This window comes from Bufo gargarizans, chromosome 3 (assembly GCF_014858855.1).
Source record: "Bufo gargarizans isolate SCDJY-AF-19 chromosome 3, ASM1485885v1, whole genome shotgun sequence".
NCBI lineage: Eukaryota > Metazoa > Chordata > Amphibia > Anura > Bufonidae > Bufo > Bufo gargarizans.
This window is the reverse complement of record NC_058082.1, coordinates 75,632,446-75,651,707: the sequence shown is the minus strand read 5'-3', so window position 1 is coordinate 75,651,707 and position 19,262 is coordinate 75,632,446. Positions and strand designations below refer to the sequence as shown.

Here is a 19,262-nt window from a genome sequence, read left to right as displayed (position 1 = left end):
AAATTTATGAAAATGGACTGTTGCAGTGGTGGGTGACGTGAAGCCTGATTCTCTGCTATGACATGAAGACTGATTCTCTGCTGACATAAAGCCAGATTGTCTGTTACGGGACCTCTCTCCTCTGCCTGGGTGCTGGGCCTAAATTTATGAAATTGGACTGTTACAGTGGTGGGTGACGTGAAGCCTGACTCTCTGCTATGACATGAAGACTGATTCTCTGCTGACATGAAGCCAGATTGTCTGTTACGGGACCTCTCTCCTCTGCCTGGGTGCTGGGCCTAAATATCTGACAATGTACTGTTACATTGGTGCCTGACGTGAAGCCTGATTCTCTGCTATGATATGAAGACTGATTTTCTGCTGACATGAAGCCAGATTGTCTGTTACGGGACCTCTCTCCTCTGCCTGGGTGCTGGGCCTAAATTTATGAAAATAGACTGTTGCAGTGGTGGGTGACATGAAGCCTGATTCTCTGCTATGACATGAAGACTGATTCTCTGCTGACATGAAGCCAGATTGTCTGTTACGGGACCTCTCTCCTCTGCCTGGGTGCTGGGCCTAAATTTATGAAAATGGACTGTTGCAGTGGTGGGTGACGTGAAGCCTGATTCTCTGCTATGACATGAAGACTGATTCTCTGCTGACATGAAGCCAGATTGTCTGTTACGGGACCTCTCTCCTCTGCCTGGGTGCTGGGCCTAAATTTATGAAAATGGACTGTTACAGTGGTGGGTGACGTGAAGCCTGATTCTCTGCTATGACATGAAGACTGATTCTCTGCTGACATGAAGCCAGATTGTCTGTTACGGGACCTCTCTCCTCTGCCTGGGTGCTGGGCCTAAATTTATGAAAATGGACTGTTGCATTGGTGGCTGACGTGAAGCATGATTCTCTGCTATGATATGAAGACTGATTCTCTGCTGACATGAAGCCAGATTGTCTGTTACGGGACCTCTCTCCTCTACCTGGGTGCTGGGCCTAAATTTATGAAAATGGACTGTTGCACTGGTGGGTGACGTGAAGCCTGATTCTCTGCTATGACATGAAGACTGATTCTCTGCTGACATGAAGCCAGATTGTCTGTTACGGGACCTCTCTCCTCTGCCTGGGTGCTGGGCCTAAATTTATGAAAATGGACTGTTACAGTGGTGGGTGACGTGAAGCCTGATTCTCTGCTATGACATGAAGACTGATTCTCTGCTGACATGAAGCCAGATTGTCTGTTACGGGACCTCTCTCCTCTGCCTGGGTGCTGGGCCTAAATTTATGAAAATGGACTGTTGCATTGGTGGCTGACGTGAAGCCTGATTCTCTGCTATGATATGAAGACTGATTCTCTGCTGACATGAAGCCAGATTGTCTGTTACGGGACCTCTCTCCTCTGCCTGGGTGCTGGGACTAAATATCTGACAATGGACTGTTGCATTGGTGGCTGACGTGAAGCCTGATTCTCTGCTATGATATGAAGACTGATTCTCTGCTGACATGAAGCCAGATTGTCTGTTACGGGTCCTCTCTCCTCTGCCTGGGTGCTGGGCCTAAATTTATGAAAATGGACTGTTGCAGTGGTGGTTGACGTGAAGCCTGATTCTCTGCTATGACATGAAGACTGATTCTCTGCTGACATGAAGCCAGATTGTCTGTTACGGGACCTCTCTCCTCTGCCTGGGTGCTGGGCCTAAATATCTGACAATGGACTGTTGCATTGGTGGCTGACGTGAAGCCTGATTCTCTGCTATGACATGAAGACTGATTCTCTGCTGACATGAAGCCAGATTCTCTGTTACGGGACCTCTCTCCTCTGCCTGGGTGCCGGGGCCTAAATATCTGAGAATGGACTGTTCCAGTGGTGGGTGACGTGAAGCCAGATTCTCTGCTATGGGACCTCTCTCCAATTGATTTTGGTTAATTTTTATTTATTTAATTTTTATTTTAATTAGATTCCCTATCCACATTTTTTTGCAGGGGATTTACCTACATGTTGCTGCCTTTTGCAGCCCTCTAGCCCTTTCCTGGGCTGTTTTACAGCCTTTTTAGTGCCGAAAAGTTCGGGTCCCCATTGACTTCAATGGGGTTCGGGTTCGGGACGAAGTTCGGATCGGGTTCGGATCCCGAACCCGAACATTTTCGGGAAGTTCGGCCAAACTTCTCGAACCCGAACATCCATTTGTTCGCTCAACTCTACAATCCACATCTTACCTCCATGACTGAAGCATGAGTCACCAGTATTTATGATGGAGATCTATTGTACAAGCCATTCTAATTGAGAAAAACAGTTGGATGAAAAAAAGAAAAAAACAAGTCCAGTTGCTCCGACTTATTACTGTTCATATAGTCTTCTGTGCTTTCGAATACAGTAGAAAAAAGGTATGTCAACACATACAAGAACATTATTTTGGCCTCTGTCAGTTGAGTGGATCCGTATGGATATGATTAACAGCCTTTCCCAGCATATACAGCCCAGCATTCAGCTCTAGGGAACTGCTAGACATAGTTTTGTACAAGGGCTTGGATATCTCTGGCAGTTCCATAGAAATGAATGTAGCAATACTGAGCATGTGTGACGGCCACTCCATTCAATCTAGTAAACATGGGGCCCCCATTCTTGTGACTGTCAGGGCCCCAGCAGTTAGTCCTCTGACAATCAGGCACTTATCTCCTATTTTTGGGTTAGGGTATAAATGTCATTGAACTACGGTTGACCACTTCAGGGCTAATCTTAGCCAATATGTGTTTAAGATGAATACATGCTACTTACTGTTGTGGTCCATTTCTTTTATCAGTGAAGCCCCGTCATATTGTTCGGCAAGCCTTTGCTTTCATGTGTGCAGTGGTATTGGCCTGGCAGAAAGGCACCATTTATATCTTCGGATCCCATTAAAGTCAAAGGCGATCCGGCAGTGCACAGCAGTGTGTGACTGTGCCCGGCTATGCCAGATATGGTAATTCCAGTAGTCTGTTACTCTGCCGGCAAGGGCTATAGAATGATTAAACAGAGATGTGAATGTAGCCTTAGGTGCATTTCTCAATACAGTGCCCTTAAAAGATTGTGTGTCCATGGCACGGTCAGAATAGACACTCTGGAAGTAAATTATGGATACTGCCTCTGAGCAACAGCAAGCAGTGATCTTGACAACTGTTTCGGGAAATAACGGAAAGGTGTTGGAGTATGCATATTTCATTAATTCAAGGCGCTAAAAGAAAGAGACATAGTAGACACATAGTAATAGAAGGGGGAGATGGATCAAAAGGTGACTTTACAGGATGGAGACAACCAACAAATACAACATTTACTGAAAAATGATTTTGCAATATAATTTTTTATTTTTTTTTCTTATTTCAGATCACTCAAAAGAAACAATATACATTCACTTCCAGATAATGCCTTCATAAATTATAAAGACCTGACAAATCTGTGAGTACAAAATGTTAAAATTATAAGTGTTGGTAAATTCATTATTTAAAAGGACATGTCCATAATTTTTTTTTATCACCTATTAACCACATATATATGAACACAGAGAAGGCAGAACTCCAAAAAGAATCAAAGTTTTATTCACCCAATGTCAGCTGACATAAAACTTTGATTCTTTTTGAAGTGCTGCCTTCTCTGTGTTCCTCTAGGATTTGGTGAGGACTTGGATTCTGCCTCCGACCTCTGTAGTTACTTATTTAGAGCATTACACATTACACTGACGTGCAGTGTTCTTTTGTGGATATCGTTCTCTAGGTCTATTAATAAAACAATATATCATACTGTTATCCCAATTCTTCATCTACTATTATCATGAGGAATAGCCTTCAGATAACATCTGCCCCTCACAGCAGCAGTAAATTGACAATGGATAACATCTCTATATAAGAGGCCTTATCATTTGTGCTGACTGTTACAGAAAGACAATATTTTATATTTAATTCCAAACTACACAGTACTGACAAAATGAAAAAGAAAAAACAGTCAAATAAAACATGTTTTCTATGTACGGTATATTGATTTAAAAAACGACTTTCTGATTGAAGTGTCCCTTGAAATGTCAAATTCATTAAAATGTATATATGCTTTAATGACAATATTACTGTTTATACTGTACATCTATATCATGTAAAAAAGAACATTTTAATTTTACTGTGCTAGTTGAAGGGGGTTATTCCACAACTAATGTAGAAACAGGTTCTTTCTAACAAAACCAGGACCAGCCCTGTACTTCACATACTGACATACCTTCATTGCTCCAGTTGCTCTGTTAGATTTATTTCAAGTTGGCAGCTCAAGGGCATGTACTTTCTCAGGGAGCGTGTATACTTTCTATCAGATACAGCCGATGCCTGGCCCTGTCAGTCAAAGTGGAGATAAAGCGGCAGTTGCAGAGAGAGCAGAGCCTCTAGGCAGGGTGGATTTGATTTAAATCACTAGTCAGTAAGGCTTGATTGAAATCATAGTTTTCTACATAAAGACTAATTCTTGCTGGTATAACTTATAATATGCAAGTAGATGAAGATTTTTAGTTTTTTATCCCCAGTTTTTTTTTTATTAGCTTTATTCTTTTCTTTCTTTTTTTTTTAAACATATAATCTTTCATCACATCAATGACATAATGTAACATATTCCATATTACTACTATAATAAATATTATTAATTATCCCCCGATCACCCACCCACCCACCACCCCTGTAGAAGAAAGGGAAGGAGAGGAACGGGAACAACGAAAAAAAAAAGAAAAAAGTATGCTCAACCTAATATGGCCATTTATTCCAAATCTCATCGAATCCTACTGGATTTTTAGTATAGCACTCAGAAACACGTTGAATTTTAATAAGGTTAACTATTGCTTCACGCCACTGTCCCACTGTGGGCGGATCTTCTTTTATCCACTTCCTAAGTATAAGGAGTCTAGCTTGAAATAGTACTTTACCCAAAACCATACCCAATCGTACTTCCTTCTTTAATTTCAAATGTTCAGTTGCTCCCAGTATACAGACTACTGGATCTTCAAACACTTGAACTTCCAGGAATACAAGTACAGTCTCTGCTATCTCCTTCCAATATCTGAAAAGCCTGGGACATCTCCAAAAACAATGAATTAAATCTGCATCCTTTTCCCTACATTTTGAGCAATTATTACCATTTTCTTTAAGATCTTAGGAGATCGATGTAATCTATGTACTATAAAGAACTGAGATATTTTATGTGAACCCCTATCCGACACCGTTGGATAACTTCTAAGAGCATCTTTCCATTTATTATCAGAAAAGAAAGGCTGAAGTTCTTTTTCCCATTTTATTTTTTTAGCTAGTATTGTAATCCGTTCTTTCTTTCCTTCCATCAATATCCCATATCTTTTTTTTGTTGTACCTCTTTTTTCTCCTCCATCGGTGAATTTATATATTAGATCTGATTGTTCTTTTCTATATTTATCTAGTTTTACCCCTGTCCTCAAAGCATTCCTAAACTGGAAGTATTTATAGGTATCCTTTTGGGGGATCCCAAATTCCCTAGCAAGTGTATTAAACTCCTTCAGTTTAACATCTTCAAATACTTGAGCTAAATATTTTATCCCCTTTTTTTCCCAGTCAATGTAGCTCCTAATCGTTTGGAGTTCCTTCAAGTTTAAATTTTTCCAAATAGGTGTATATTGTAAAAAACCTTTTATCCCCAGAAATTTTTTAATCTGCCCCCATATGTGATCCATTGCATTCATAATTCTATTTGCTGTGGTATTTTTATGAAGTGTACCCGATTCCATTATCTCTAAATGATTGAGTTCCCCCCTCCAACCCATTTTATTTAGTTCCTGTCTTCCCACTAAACTATTCAAGCTATCTCTTATCTGACTATATTGTGTTATCAAATAATACATAAACCAGTTGGGAACCGCCAAACCACCCTCTCTCACTGGGAGCTGAAGCACTTCTTTTTTTATCCTAGGGATAGAGCCTTTCCATATGAATTCCCCCATTAAGCGATCTAATAATCTAAATATCTTCTGCGGGAGTCTTATTGGGGCATTTTGTAACACATAAAGTACCTTTGGTAGAAAAATCATTTTTATTAGATTTACCCGACCTTGAATAGAGAGTGGTAATCTTTTCCAGATGTGTATTTTAGTTCTAAGTTCTTTTATTACAGGAAGTACATTTAATTTTTCATAGTCTTCTATATTGCCGGAGATTTGTATGCCTAGATATTTAAAACTCTCGTGTTTCTCAAGTACTTGGAGCCTTAAAGGGGTTGTCCGGGTTCAGAGCTGAACCCGGACATACCCTTATTTTCACCCCGGCAGCCCTCCTGAGCCTGGCATCGGAGCATCTCATGCTCCGATGCGCTCCCGTGCCCTGCGCTAGATCGCGCAGGGCACAGGCTCTTGTGTTTACAATAACACACTGCCGGGCGGTAACTTCCGCCCAGCAGTGTGTTCGGAGACGTCACCGGCTCTGAGGGGCGGGCTTTAGCTCTGCCCTAGCCGTTTTACTGGCTAGGGCAGAGCCAAATTCCGCCCATCAGTGCCGGTGACGTCACCGGGGTTCCTGTCAGCCCCATAGAGAGCCCCGGTACGTCACCGGAACTCAGAAAAATGCCTTTGCCCTGCGCGATTTAGCGCAGGGCAAAGGAGAGCATCGGAGCATGAACTGCTCCGATGCTCATGTCAGGGGGGCTGCCAGGGTGAAAATGGAGGAATATCCAGGTTCAGCTCTGAACCTGGACAACCCCTTTAACCCCTTAAGGACTCAGCCCTATTTCACCTTAAGGACTTGGCCATTTTTTGCAAATCTGACCAGTGTCACTTTAAGTGCTGATAACTTTAAAACGCTTTGACTTATCCAGGCCGTTCTGAGATTGTTTTTTCGTCACATATTGTACTTCATGACACTGCAAAAATTGGGTCAAAAAAGTTAATTTTTTTGGATAAAAAAATACCATATTTACCAAAAATTTTGAAAAATTTGCAAATTTCAAAGTTTCAGTTTCTCTACTTCTGTAATACATAGCAATACCCCCAAAAATGTTGATGACTTTACATTCCCCATATGTCTACTTCATGTTTGCAGCATTTTGGGAATGATATTTTATTTTTTGGGGATGTTACAAGGCTTAGAAGTTTAGAAGCAAATCTTGAAATTTTTCAGAAATTTACAAAAACCCAATTTTTAGGGACCACTACAGGTCTGAAGTCACTTTGCGAGGCTTACATAATAGAAACTGCCCAAAAATGACCCCATTCTATAAACTACACCCCTCAAGGTATTCAAAACTGATTTTACAAACTTCGTTAACCCTTTAGGTGTTGCACAAGAGTTATTGGCAAATGGGGATGAAATTTGAGAATTTCATTTTTTTGCCTAATTTTCCATTTTAACCCATTTTTTCTACTAACAAAGCAAGGGTTAACAGTCAAACAAGACTTTATCTTTATTGCCCTGACTCTGCCGTTTACAGAAACACCCCATATGTGGCCGTAAACTACTGTACGGGCACACAGTAGGGCGTAGAGGGAAAGGTGCGCCGTATGGTTTTTGGAAGGCAGATTTTGCTGGACTGGTTTTTTGACACCATGTCCCATTTGAAGCCCCCTGATGCACCCCTAGAGTAGAAACTCCATAAAAGTGACCCCATCTAAGAAACTACACCCCTCAAGGTATTCAAAACTGATTTTACAAACTTTGTTAACCCTTTAGGTGTTGCACAAGATTTAATGGAAAATAGAGATACAATTTCAAAATTTCACTTTTTGGCAGATTTTCCATTTTAATATTTTTTTCCCAGTTACAAAGCAAGGGTTAACAGCCAAAAAAACTCATTATTTATGGCCCTGATTCTGTAGTTTACAGAAACACCCCATATGTGGTCGTAAACCGCTGTACGGGCACACGGCAGGGCGCAGAAGGAAAGGAATGCCATACGGTTTTTGGAAGGCAGATTTTGCTGGACTGGTTTTTTGACACCATGTCCCATTTGAAGCCCCCCTGATGCACCCCTAGAGTAGAAACTCCATAAAAGTGACCCCATCTAAGAAACTACACCCCTCAAGGTATTCAAAACTGATTTTACAAACTTTGTTAACCCTTTAGGTGTTGCACAAGATTTAATGGAAAATAGAGATACAATTTCAAAATTTCACTTTTTTGGCAGATTTTCCATTTTAATATTTTTTTTCCAGTTACAAAGCAAGGGTTAACAGCCAAAAAAAACTCATTATTTATGGCCCTGATTCTGTAGTTTACAGAAACACCCCATATGTGGTCGTAAACCGCTGTACAGGCACACGGCAGGGCGCAGAAGGAAAGGAATGCCATACGGTTTTTGGAAGGCAGATTTTGCTGGACTGGTTTTTTGACACCATGTCCCATTTGAAGCCCCCCTGATGCACCCCTAGAGTAGAAACTCCATAAAAGTGACCCCATCTAAGAAACTACACCCCTCAAGGTATTCAAAACTGATTTTACAAACTTTGTTAACCCTTTAGGTGTTGCACAAGATTTAATGGAAAATAGAGATACAATTTCAAAATTTCACTTTTTTGGCAGATTTTCCATTTTAATATTTTTTTTCCAGTTACAAAGCAAGGGTTAACAGCCAAAAAAAACTCATTATTTATGGCCCTGATTCTGTAGTTTACAGAAACACCCCATATGTGGTCGTAAACCGCTGTACGGGCACACGGCAGGGCGCAGAAGGAAAGGAATGCCATACGGTTTTTGGAAGGCAGATTTTGCTGGACTGGTTTTTTGACACCATGTCCCATTTGAAGCCCCCCTGATGCACCCCTAGAGTAGAAACTCCATAAAAGTGACCCCATTTTAGAAACTACGGGATAGGGTGGCAGTTTTGTTGGTACTAGTTTAGGGTACATATGATTTTTGATTGCTCTATATTACACTTTTTTGTGCGGCAAGGTAACAAGAAATAGATTTTTTGGCACCTTTTTATTTTTTGTTATTTACAAAATTCATCTGACAGGTTAGATCATGTGGTATTTTTATAGAGCAGGTTGTCACGGACGTGGCGATACCTAATATGTATACAATTTTTTTTATTTATGTAAGTTTTACACAATGATTTCATTTTTAAAACAAAAAAAATGTTTTAGTGTCTCCATAGTCTAAGAGCCATAGTTTTTTCAGTTTTTGGGCAATTATCTTAAGTAGGGTCTCATTTTTTGCGGGATGAGATGACGGTTTGATTGACACTATTTTGGGGTGCATATGACTTTTTGATCGCTTGCTATTACACTTTTTGTGATGTAAGATGGCAAAAAATGGCTTTTTTTACACCGTTTTTATTTTTATTTTTTTACGGTGGTCATCTGAGGGGTTAGGTCATGTGATATTTTTATAGAGCTGGTCGATACGGACGCGTCGATACCTAATATGTATACTTTTTTTTTTTTTTTTAAGTTTTACACAATGATTTCATTTTTGTAACAAAAAAAATCATGTTTTAGTGTTTCCATAGTCTAAGAGCCATAGTTTTTTCAGTTTTTGGGCGATTATCTTGGGTAGGGTATGATTTTTGCGGGATGAGATGACGGTTTGATTGGTACTATTTTGGCGTAAATGCGACTTTTTTGATCACTTTTATTACCTTTTTTGGGAAGTAAGGTGGGCAAAATTTCAATTTTCTCATAGTTTTTTTTTTTTTTTTTTATGGCGTTCACCGTGCGGGGAAAGTAACATGACCGTTTTATAGATCAGGTCGTTACGGACGCGGCGATACCTAATATGTGTAGTGTATTTTTTTTATTTTTTTTTTATTCAGTGATAAATGTTTTTTTTTTATCTTAACTTTTTTCACTTTTTTTTAAATTTTTTTTGACCCAGACCCACTTGGTTCTTGAAGATCCAGTGGGTCTGATGTCTGTATAATACAGTACTGTACAATATATATTGTACTGTACTGTATTTTACTTACCACTTTGTCTGAACAGATCTCTGCTTTCAGCACAGATCTGTTCAGCACCATGGACAGCAGGATGCCCGAGAAGGCGTCCTGTTTCCATGGGAACCTTCCCCGTCTGCTCAGTAGTGTTCAGAACTTCGCAGACGGGGAAGGGTAAGGACGGGGCTTGGGGGGCTGCCTGGGAGCTCTCTCCCTCTCCCATCGGGGGGCTGCAAAGGCACAGCAGCCCCCCGATGGGAGAGGGAGGGAGCTCCCTGACCTGTTAACCTTTTCCATACAGCGGTCCGTACGGACCGCTGTATGGAAAGGGTTAAACGGCTGACATCGCATCACCGATGTCAGCCGTTTATACCAGGGTGCCAGCAATGTGCTGGCACCCTGGTATACCCACTAGAAGCCAACGATTATTCAAGGGGAGGCGGGCGGGGGATCGTGATCCCGCCTCCCGCACCGCCCGCCTCCTGCACCTCCCGCACCGCCTGCGACACCCCCCCTGCACCACCCGCCCACATAATATCATTCAGGGGTGCAGGGGGGGTTAATATAAACTTAATTTCTGGCATTTTAACGTTTGATCCCCGCGGTCAGAGACCGCGGGGATCAGAATCGGCTAAAAGCGCAGCAAACCGCAGGTCTGAATTGACCTGCGGTTTGCTGCGATCGCCGATACGGGGGGGTCACATGACCCCCCTCGGCGTTGTGACAGGATGCCGGCTGAATGATTTCAGCCGAAATCCCGTTCGGATTAACCCCCGGGGCGCCGCAATCTTATTTTAAACTCATGACGTACCGGTACGTCATGGGTCCTTAAGGACTCGGGAACCATGCCGTACCGATACGTCCTAAGTCCTTAAGGGGTTAAATCCCTCCCTAACTGCCCATCACCCAATACCATCATATGGGATTTCGCCCAATTAATATTTAATCCGGAAAAAGAACCAAACTTATCTATTTTCTCTAATACTCTACTAAACTGATCCCCTGTGTTGTGCATAAATAACAAAATATCGTCGACATACATTAATAATTTTTTGTCTCTTTCCGCAAATTGAAAACCTTTTATCTCCCTATCGTTTCGTATTAAACTTGCTAGAGGCTCAATTGCTATAGCAAATAATAGTGGAGAGAGAGGGCATCCCTGCCTGGTGCCCCGCTGGAGGGCAAGAGGCAGGGACAAGCTCCCATCCACCATCACTCTAGCCCTTGGGTTGGAATATATGAGCTGAATCCATTTTATGAACCCCTCGCCTATACCGACCTTTTTTAAGACTGCCCATAGATACTCCCATTCAATACAATCGAATGTTTTTTGAGCATCCAATGAAAGTATTGCTTTATCACCTGATTCTGTTCTATTAGCCTCAATATTAAGGTACAACCTTCTTATATTTTAATATATAGTTCTACCAGGTATAAAACCGGTCTGATCTTCGTGGACTATACCTTTAATAACTTTGGAGAGCCTCCCTGCCAAGACCTTTGCCAGGATTTTAACATCCGTGTTCAACAAAGATATTGGTCTGTAGAATCCAGGGTCTAGTTGTTCTTTACCCTTTTTTTTGGATTATTGATATTTCTCTATCCAGATATTCTTTTTGGGCCTGGGATATATTTCTCCAAACAACTTGATCTAGATATAAGTCCAACTCTAATCCTGAATATCGTACCCTAGTTTTATAGAGTTCCTGGAAGTAATCCCTGAAAACCTTTTTAACTCCTTCCGGTGAGCTAATTATTTTATCCTTGTTATCTCTAATTACCCCCAACCAAGATTTTGATCTTTTACAATACCTGCCAAAATTTTTCCAACTTTTTCTCCCTCTGAAGGCAGTCGGAATCCTTGGAAGAACAGTTCTTTCCTACTTTTCTCAAGCTGGTGTATTTTTAGTTTTTCTTGTTCTTCCTCCCATTCCTTCCTATTTTGTTCGGTAGGATTAATCATACATGCCCTGCTTACTTCTTGTAGTTTCTTTTCCAATAGATTACCACTTTCCTTATTACTTTTTTTTCCAGTGGTTTACCTTTTTAAACAAAAGTCCTCTCAGAACTGCTTTGGCTGTGTCCCAGACTATCAGTCTATTGGCAGAATTATTGTTCTCCTGGAAAAAAAGTTTTATTTCCTCGATTATACTATCTGTATCTGAGATAAATGACAACCAATGGGCATTGAACTTGAACAGTGGTAAATTGTTCTTTCTATTCAGCTCTAGTTCCATTACCACTGCACTATGATCCGATAACCGATCCCCAGTTTAATAGGTTAATCATTCATATTTGGGCAACTTTTCTGTTGTACTTAGGAAGGAGAAAAATAATAATTACTTTAATATTAACAATTTAAATAGATTTATTCAACTGAAACAATAACATTACAGCATGTGTTATTTGCTTAAACATCTTCTTGTGCAGATCTATTCCACTCCAAACAATCAGAAAAATATTGTTTCTATTCTATTCACTGAACTTCTTTAAACTTAGCACTGAACGGGTTGATTCTGCATTCATAGGTTCGTAGAAGTTAGGATTAAGGTCTTTTTCTCAACGCTGTTCATGTTATAACATTTTTACTGTGAAGAAGAGACATGTGATCTCTGCTGAGTCAAATTCAGTTTTGAGAACTGCAAAAGTAAACCAAGCATCTGTGATAATACCTTGTAGGCAGAGAAACTGCCCAATAATCTTACAAAAACCTCTGAAAGAGCATGACATTGTGAATGGATTAATGGACTTTATTTACCAAAAAAATTTAACATATACAATCTTATTCTACATAATTAAAAAACGAATCTTCATTTCATGATGAAATAACCTTTGGATGGTAATATATTTTCCTCAAAAAGCATTTTATATAAAAAAAATCTGATTTAAATAAAAAAAAATCTGATTTAAATTAAAAAAATCTGATTTTATATTTTTTTTTTTAAATCTCAGATTTTTATCCACCCTGCCTCTAAGTGTAACGGCAACGCCCCGTTGCTCCTAGATGTTCATTTGTATATAATAAAACATAATTTTCTCAGCAATGTGGACACATATGAACCTGGGATCAACACAGATGCCTTCAGCTGCCAAGCACATGTATCAGGTCAGCCGGTGTCATAGGTAGAAATCTGCTGACAGATGCCCTATACAGAAATATTTTACTTGCTTCCCTCTATGTATTTCAATTTTTACATAAAATATCAGTCTGTTCTTCTAAACGGAATCAGCATTTTGATTATGAGAAGAACAACAATTAATCAGCAATCAGCTAAACTTATAAATTAGGGTGTCACAAGTATTAGGATAACAATTTATGATTTACCAGTAACACCATATTGATTAAATGGTCACATGTTGTTAAAGAGGTTTTCCAACTTTTTTTTTAACTAATGACCTATCCTCAAGATAGGTTCCCAATATCTGGTCGGTGGGGATCCAACACCCGGGACCCGCACCGATCAGCTGTTTGAGCAAGCTCCATTGAGTGCTGTGGCCTCCTCGCAGCTTACCAAGCACAGCGCTGTATATTGTATAGTGGCCGTGCTTGGTATTGCAGCTCCGCTCCATTCACTTGACTGGGGCTGAGCTGTGCCACATGACAGATGAACATGACATCACTGGCCTAGGAAAAGCTATGAGAAGCCAGCGGCGCTACTGCTAGCGCTGGTGCCTTCTCAAACGGCTGATTGGCGGGGATCCCGGGTGTCCGACTAGATATCCAGAAAATAAGTCATCAGTATAAAAAAAACAAAGAAAAAACATTTAATATCCCTCAGAAACCAGCACAAAGATGATTCACATTTTGTGGCTAAATTTCTTCTTTATTAATGAACATCATTCAGAAAAGAAAGCAAGAGATTTGTTGAGGATTGCCTTTTATACCCCCTTTGGAGGTATATGTCAGAGGTATGCCATGACCGGTACATTCACTTTAATGGTTCATAAAGAGTCTAAAGGATTCATCTGCTTTCTGACTTCAGTCAGAAAAGTCAAAGTCAAAGGGGGGGGGGTTACCTCCTTCTGAGATGTCTGCACTTTACAGGGAGTGCAGAATTATTAGGCAAATGAGTATTTTGACCACATCATCCTCTTTATGCATGTTGTCTTACTCCAAGCTGTATAGGCTCGAAAGCCTACTACCAATTAAGCATATTAGGTGATGTGCATCTCTGTAATGAGAAGGGGTGTGGTCTAATGACATCAACACCCTATATCAGGTGTGCATAATTATTAGGCAACTTCCTTTCCTTTGGCAAAATGGGTCAAAAGAAGGACTTGACAGGCTCAGAAAAGTCAAAAATAGTGAGATATCTTGCAGAGGGATGCAGCACTCTTAAAATTGCAAAGCTTCTGAAGCGTGATCATCGAACAATCAAGCGTTTCATTCAAAATAGTCAACAGGGTCGCAAGAAGCGTGTGGAAAAACCAAGGCGCAAAATAACTGCCCATGAACTGAGAAAAGTCAAGCGTGCAGCTGCCAAGATGCCACTTGCCACCAGTTTGGCCATATTTCAGAGCTGCAACATCACTGGAGTGCCCAAAAGCACAAGGTGTGCAATACTCAGAGACATGGCCAAGGTAAGAAAGGCTGAAAGACGACCACCACTGAAAAAGACACACAAGCTGAAATGTCAAGACTGGGCCAAGAAATATCTCAAGACAGATTTTTCTAAGGTTTTATGGACTGATGAAATGAGAGTGAGTCTTGATGGGCCAGATGGATGGGCCCGTGGCTGGATTGGTAAAGGGCAGAGAGCTCCAGTCCGACTCAGACGCCAGCAAGGTGGAGGTGGAGTACTGGTTTGGGCTGGTATCATCAAAGATGAGCTTGTGGGGCCTTTTCGGGTTGAGGATGGAGTCAAGCTCAACTCCCAGTCCTACTGCCAGTTTCTGGAAGACACCTTCTTCAAGCAGTGGTACAGGAAGAAGTCTGCATCCTTCAAGAAAAACATGATTTTCATGCAGGACAATGCTCCATCACACGCGTCCAAGTACTCCACAGCGTGGCTGGCAAGAAAGGGTATAAAAGAAGAAAAACTAATGACATGGCCTCCTTGTTCACCTGATCTGAACCCCATTGAGAACCTGTGGTCCATCATCAAATGTGAGATTTACAAGGAGGGAAAACAGTACACCTCTCTGAACAGTGTCTGGGAGGCTGTGGTTGCTGCTGCACGCAATGTTGATGGTGAACAGATCAAAACACTGACAGAATCCATGGATGGCAGGCTTTTGAGTGTCCTTGCAAAGAAAGGTGGCTATATTGGTCACTGATTTGTTTTTGTTTTGTTTTTGAATGTCAGAAATGGTTATTTGTGAATGTTGAGATGTTATATTGGTTTCACTGGTAAAAATAAAAAATTGAAATGGGTATATATTTGTTTTTTGTTAAGTTGCCTAATAATTATGCACAGTAATAGTCACCTTCACACACAGATATCCCCCTAAAATAGCTAAAACTAAAAACTACTTCCAAAAATATTCAGCTTTGATATTAATGAGTTTTTTTGGGTTCATTGAGAACATGGTTGTTGTTCAATAATAAAATTAATCCTCAAAAATACAACTTGCCTAATAATTCTGCACTTCCTGTAGAGGAGCTTCTCACCTCCCACAGCTACAAGCAACTATACCAGCAGATGCAGGCCTCCAAACTGCAACCTTTCTCCATACAGGTCAGCAGGAGAGTGACATACTGACCATGGTGAAAGGAAGAAGGAGCAGGGAGCCTCCAAAACATCTAGCTGACTTCTTCATGACAGAGAAGAGAGCTGGAGACTGGATTCAGCCAGCAGCAGGGGCTCACCAGCAGCTTCTACGCAGGAGGGAGGAAAACAAAGATGCCCACCACAGCATGCAAAAAAAAAAACAAATTCTAATACTAATAGACCTGACAATGCCGGCCACAAAACACCCAAAACACCTAGAAGTGTCTCTGTGAGCTCAGCATACCGTTTATTACAGCATGAAACAGGGGAGGAAGATGAGGAGGCAGCACAGAAAGACTCCTCTTCAGTTAAGAGTCCAGCTAAACAATAAGCAAGAATGGAAAACATGCCAGCCTCTGGTTCTGAGGTAGGAAGGTCTGTTTCTCTCCCCCCTCATACTATGGCAGTCTTTGCCCACATTCCCGCCTCTAATGAGGTTATCACAATGGACCTTATGAAAGAGATGCTCTTAGCCCTAAAAAGCTCAATTAAAGAATTACTAAAATGTGTAGCAATCTTTCAGCAAAAATAGAGGAACTGGGAGACAGGGTAGATCATATCAAAAACAAAATGGCGGAATACGTTGCAGCACATAACACATTAGTTGACGCACATCACTCCTTGGACGATGACGTTACAAACATTAAAGCAAAGATAGCAGACTTAGAAGATCGCTCCAGAAGACATAATTTCAAGTTCAGAGGGATTCCTGAAGCAATTCCCCCCCAGTGGTCTGCCTAAATATGTTCAGAATATAATGAAAACCCTTCTCCCAAAGGCGACACCCTTAGATCTCACAGTGGACAGGGCACACAGACTCCCTAAACCAGTGGTGGGCAAACTTTTTTGTCAACTGAGCCAAATATCGCCAAAACCACGATTGATTTTTTTTTCCGAGAGCCACATTTTTAAAACCTAAAATATTGCGTCAACAGTACTAGTGAGGACTATAAAGGGTCGTGCACACGACCGTGTGCCCACCGTTGCCATATTGCAGGCCGCATACGGCGGGTCCGCAATACACGGGCACTGGCCATGTGCAGCCCGCATCAAGGACCCATTCACTTTAATGGGTCCAGGATCCTGGATATGAGTGCTACAGAGAGCTTCCGTGGTGCTTCTAGCTGTGCCTCCGCACCGCAAAAAAGTAGCGCATGCACTACTTTTTTGTGTGCAGCCCGCATCATGGACCCATTCACTTCAGCATGCGCTACTTTTTTGCTGTGCGGGCAGTCGGATGCGGATCGCGAACCCCATTCAAGTGAATGGGTCCGCGATCCTCATGCAGCTGCCCCATGGTCTGTGTTCGTGAATTGCGGACCGCTATTTGCGGTCCGCAGCACAAGCACGGCGCCCTTACATTTGTGGGCATGAGCCCAGAGTGTGTTTTTACATACTTTTATATGTACTTTCTTTTATTTGGATCTTGATTATTATTTAATTTTATTACTTATTATTTTTTTACTTTTATTAAACTTGTCTGCAGATGTGGATGTAATGTGGATGACGAAAACACACAAAGAGGCCGGGTTCGTTGACCAGACCTAATTACTCCCAAAATTAGTGTAGCATAAGTACTGAGCCCCTAGGGGACAGAGGGGTAAAACTTAACATTTAATAACGATAATTCTAAAAAGAATAGACACTAGAGGAAGGACCTCTGTAACAATAAACATGAACACAGCCCACGGGGCCTAGACTAGACATACACATGCAGTATGGAAAAGAAATAGGAACGTTCTCACCCGGATGTAGATGTTGACCGGGGGTTCTCTCAAACAGTGTTGAGGATGGAGACGGACCTGGGATGGTAAATCGCCATACTGGAAGTCCCCAAGCGTGTGTACCCCTGTAAGGTATTGGGTAACAGTGGGAATTATCCCTAGAAAAGCCTATACAAGGGACAGGGGCTAGTACACCCTACCTATCTATACGGGGAACTTGCTCTGCAAGGAGCGTCCCTGTCCGGATACCTGACCCTGTAAGGGCAGAATCCCTAATAAACCCTAGATGGGTGCTCCCGACGTGTCACGTTTCATTCCGTGGGTGAAATCATCAGGGGAGAATAACCATAAATAGATGGTATAACCATAATGTATAACCATAAATAGATGGTATAACCATAATGTATAACCATAAATAGATGGTAGATGGAGGGATTTGCGAGGGTCAGTCAGTGTCCAAAGGGTACAGAGGTGTGTAGTCGGTCAGACACAAACACCTTAAATGCCCATAGCAAAAAACTCCTAATTGGGGTATGGCCCCTTTCACACGGGCGAGTTTTCCGTGCGGGTGCGATCCGTGCGGCGAACGTATGGCACCCGCACTAAATCCTGACCCATTCATTTCTATGGGGCTGTGCACATGAGCGTTGTTTTTAACGCATCACTTGTGCGTTCAGTTGAAATCGCAGCATGCTCTATATTGTCCGATTTTGACGTGACGCAGGCCCCATAGAAGTGAATGGGGTGTGTGAAAATCGGATGGCATCCGCAAGCAAGTACGGATGCCGTGCGATTTGCACGCACGGTTGCTAGGAGACGATCGGGATGGAGACCCGATCATTATTATTTTCCCTTATAACATGGTTATAAGGGAAAATAATAGCATTCTGAATACAGAATGCATAGTAAACCAGCGCTAGAGGGGTTAAAAAAAAATGTAACTCACCTTAGTCCACTTGATCGCGAAGCTGGCATCTCCTTGTGTCTCCTCTGCGCTGAACAGGACTTGGGGTGAGCTGCTCCATTAAATACCGGTTAAGGACCTTCGATGACGTCACTCCGGTCATCACATGGTCTTTTACCATGGTGAATCACCATGGTAAAAGATCATGTTACGTACCATGTGATGACCGGAGTGACGTCATCGAAGGTCCTTAACCTGTATTTAATGTAGCAGCTCACCCCAGGTCCTGTTCAGCGCAGAGGAGACACAAGGAGATGCCAGCTTCGCGATCAAGTGGACTAAGGTGAGTTACATTTTTTTTTTTTTAACCCCTCTAGCGCTGGTTTACTATGCATTCTGTATTCAGAATGCTATTATTTTCCCTTATAACCATGTTATAAGGGAAAATAATACAATCTTCAGAACATCAATCCCAAGCCCGAACTTCTATGAAGAAGTGCAACGCATGGCAATGTTTTGCACTCGCGCGGGAAAATCGCGCATTTTCCCGCAACGCACCCGGCTCTTATCCGGGCAAAAAAACTGATGCCCGTGTGAAAGAGGCCTATAGGTGCACCAGTGGGTGGTACCTATAGAAGTCAAACAATGACCACAGGATAATCAAAATCCAGAGGGGGGGCTGTCAGCCCTTATGGGGGATATCTGTGGATGACGCACTTATGGGGGATATCTGTGGATGACGCACTTATGGGGGATATCTGTGGATGACGCACTTATGGGGGATATCTGTGGATGACGCACTTATGGGGGATATCTGTGGATGACGCACTTATGGGGGATATCTGTGGATGACGCACTTATGGGGGATATCTGTGGATGACGCACTTATGGGGGATATCTGTGGATGACGCACTTATGGGGGATATCTGTGGAGGGCACTTATGGGGGATATCTGTGGAGGGCACTTATGGGGGATATCTGTGGATGACGCACTTATGGGGGATATCTGTGGATGACGCACTTATGGGGGATATCTGTGGATGACGCAC

General features: G+C 41.8%; 1 protein-coding gene across 1 annotated transcript in view; it reads left to right on the top strand.

Moving 5' to 3' along the window:
- The window catches only part of RXFP2 (relaxin family peptide receptor 2), a 331,515-nt gene that overhangs the window by 159,975 nt on the left and 152,278 nt on the right, over nucleotides 1-19,262 (top strand). Inside the window, exon 6 of the mRNA XM_044285462.1 lies at nucleotides 3,344-3,415. Within this exon, the coding sequence (XP_044141397.1) occupies nucleotides 3,344-3,415 (72 nt within the window). The remainder of the gene's footprint in view (nucleotides 1-3,343; nucleotides 3,416-19,262) is intronic.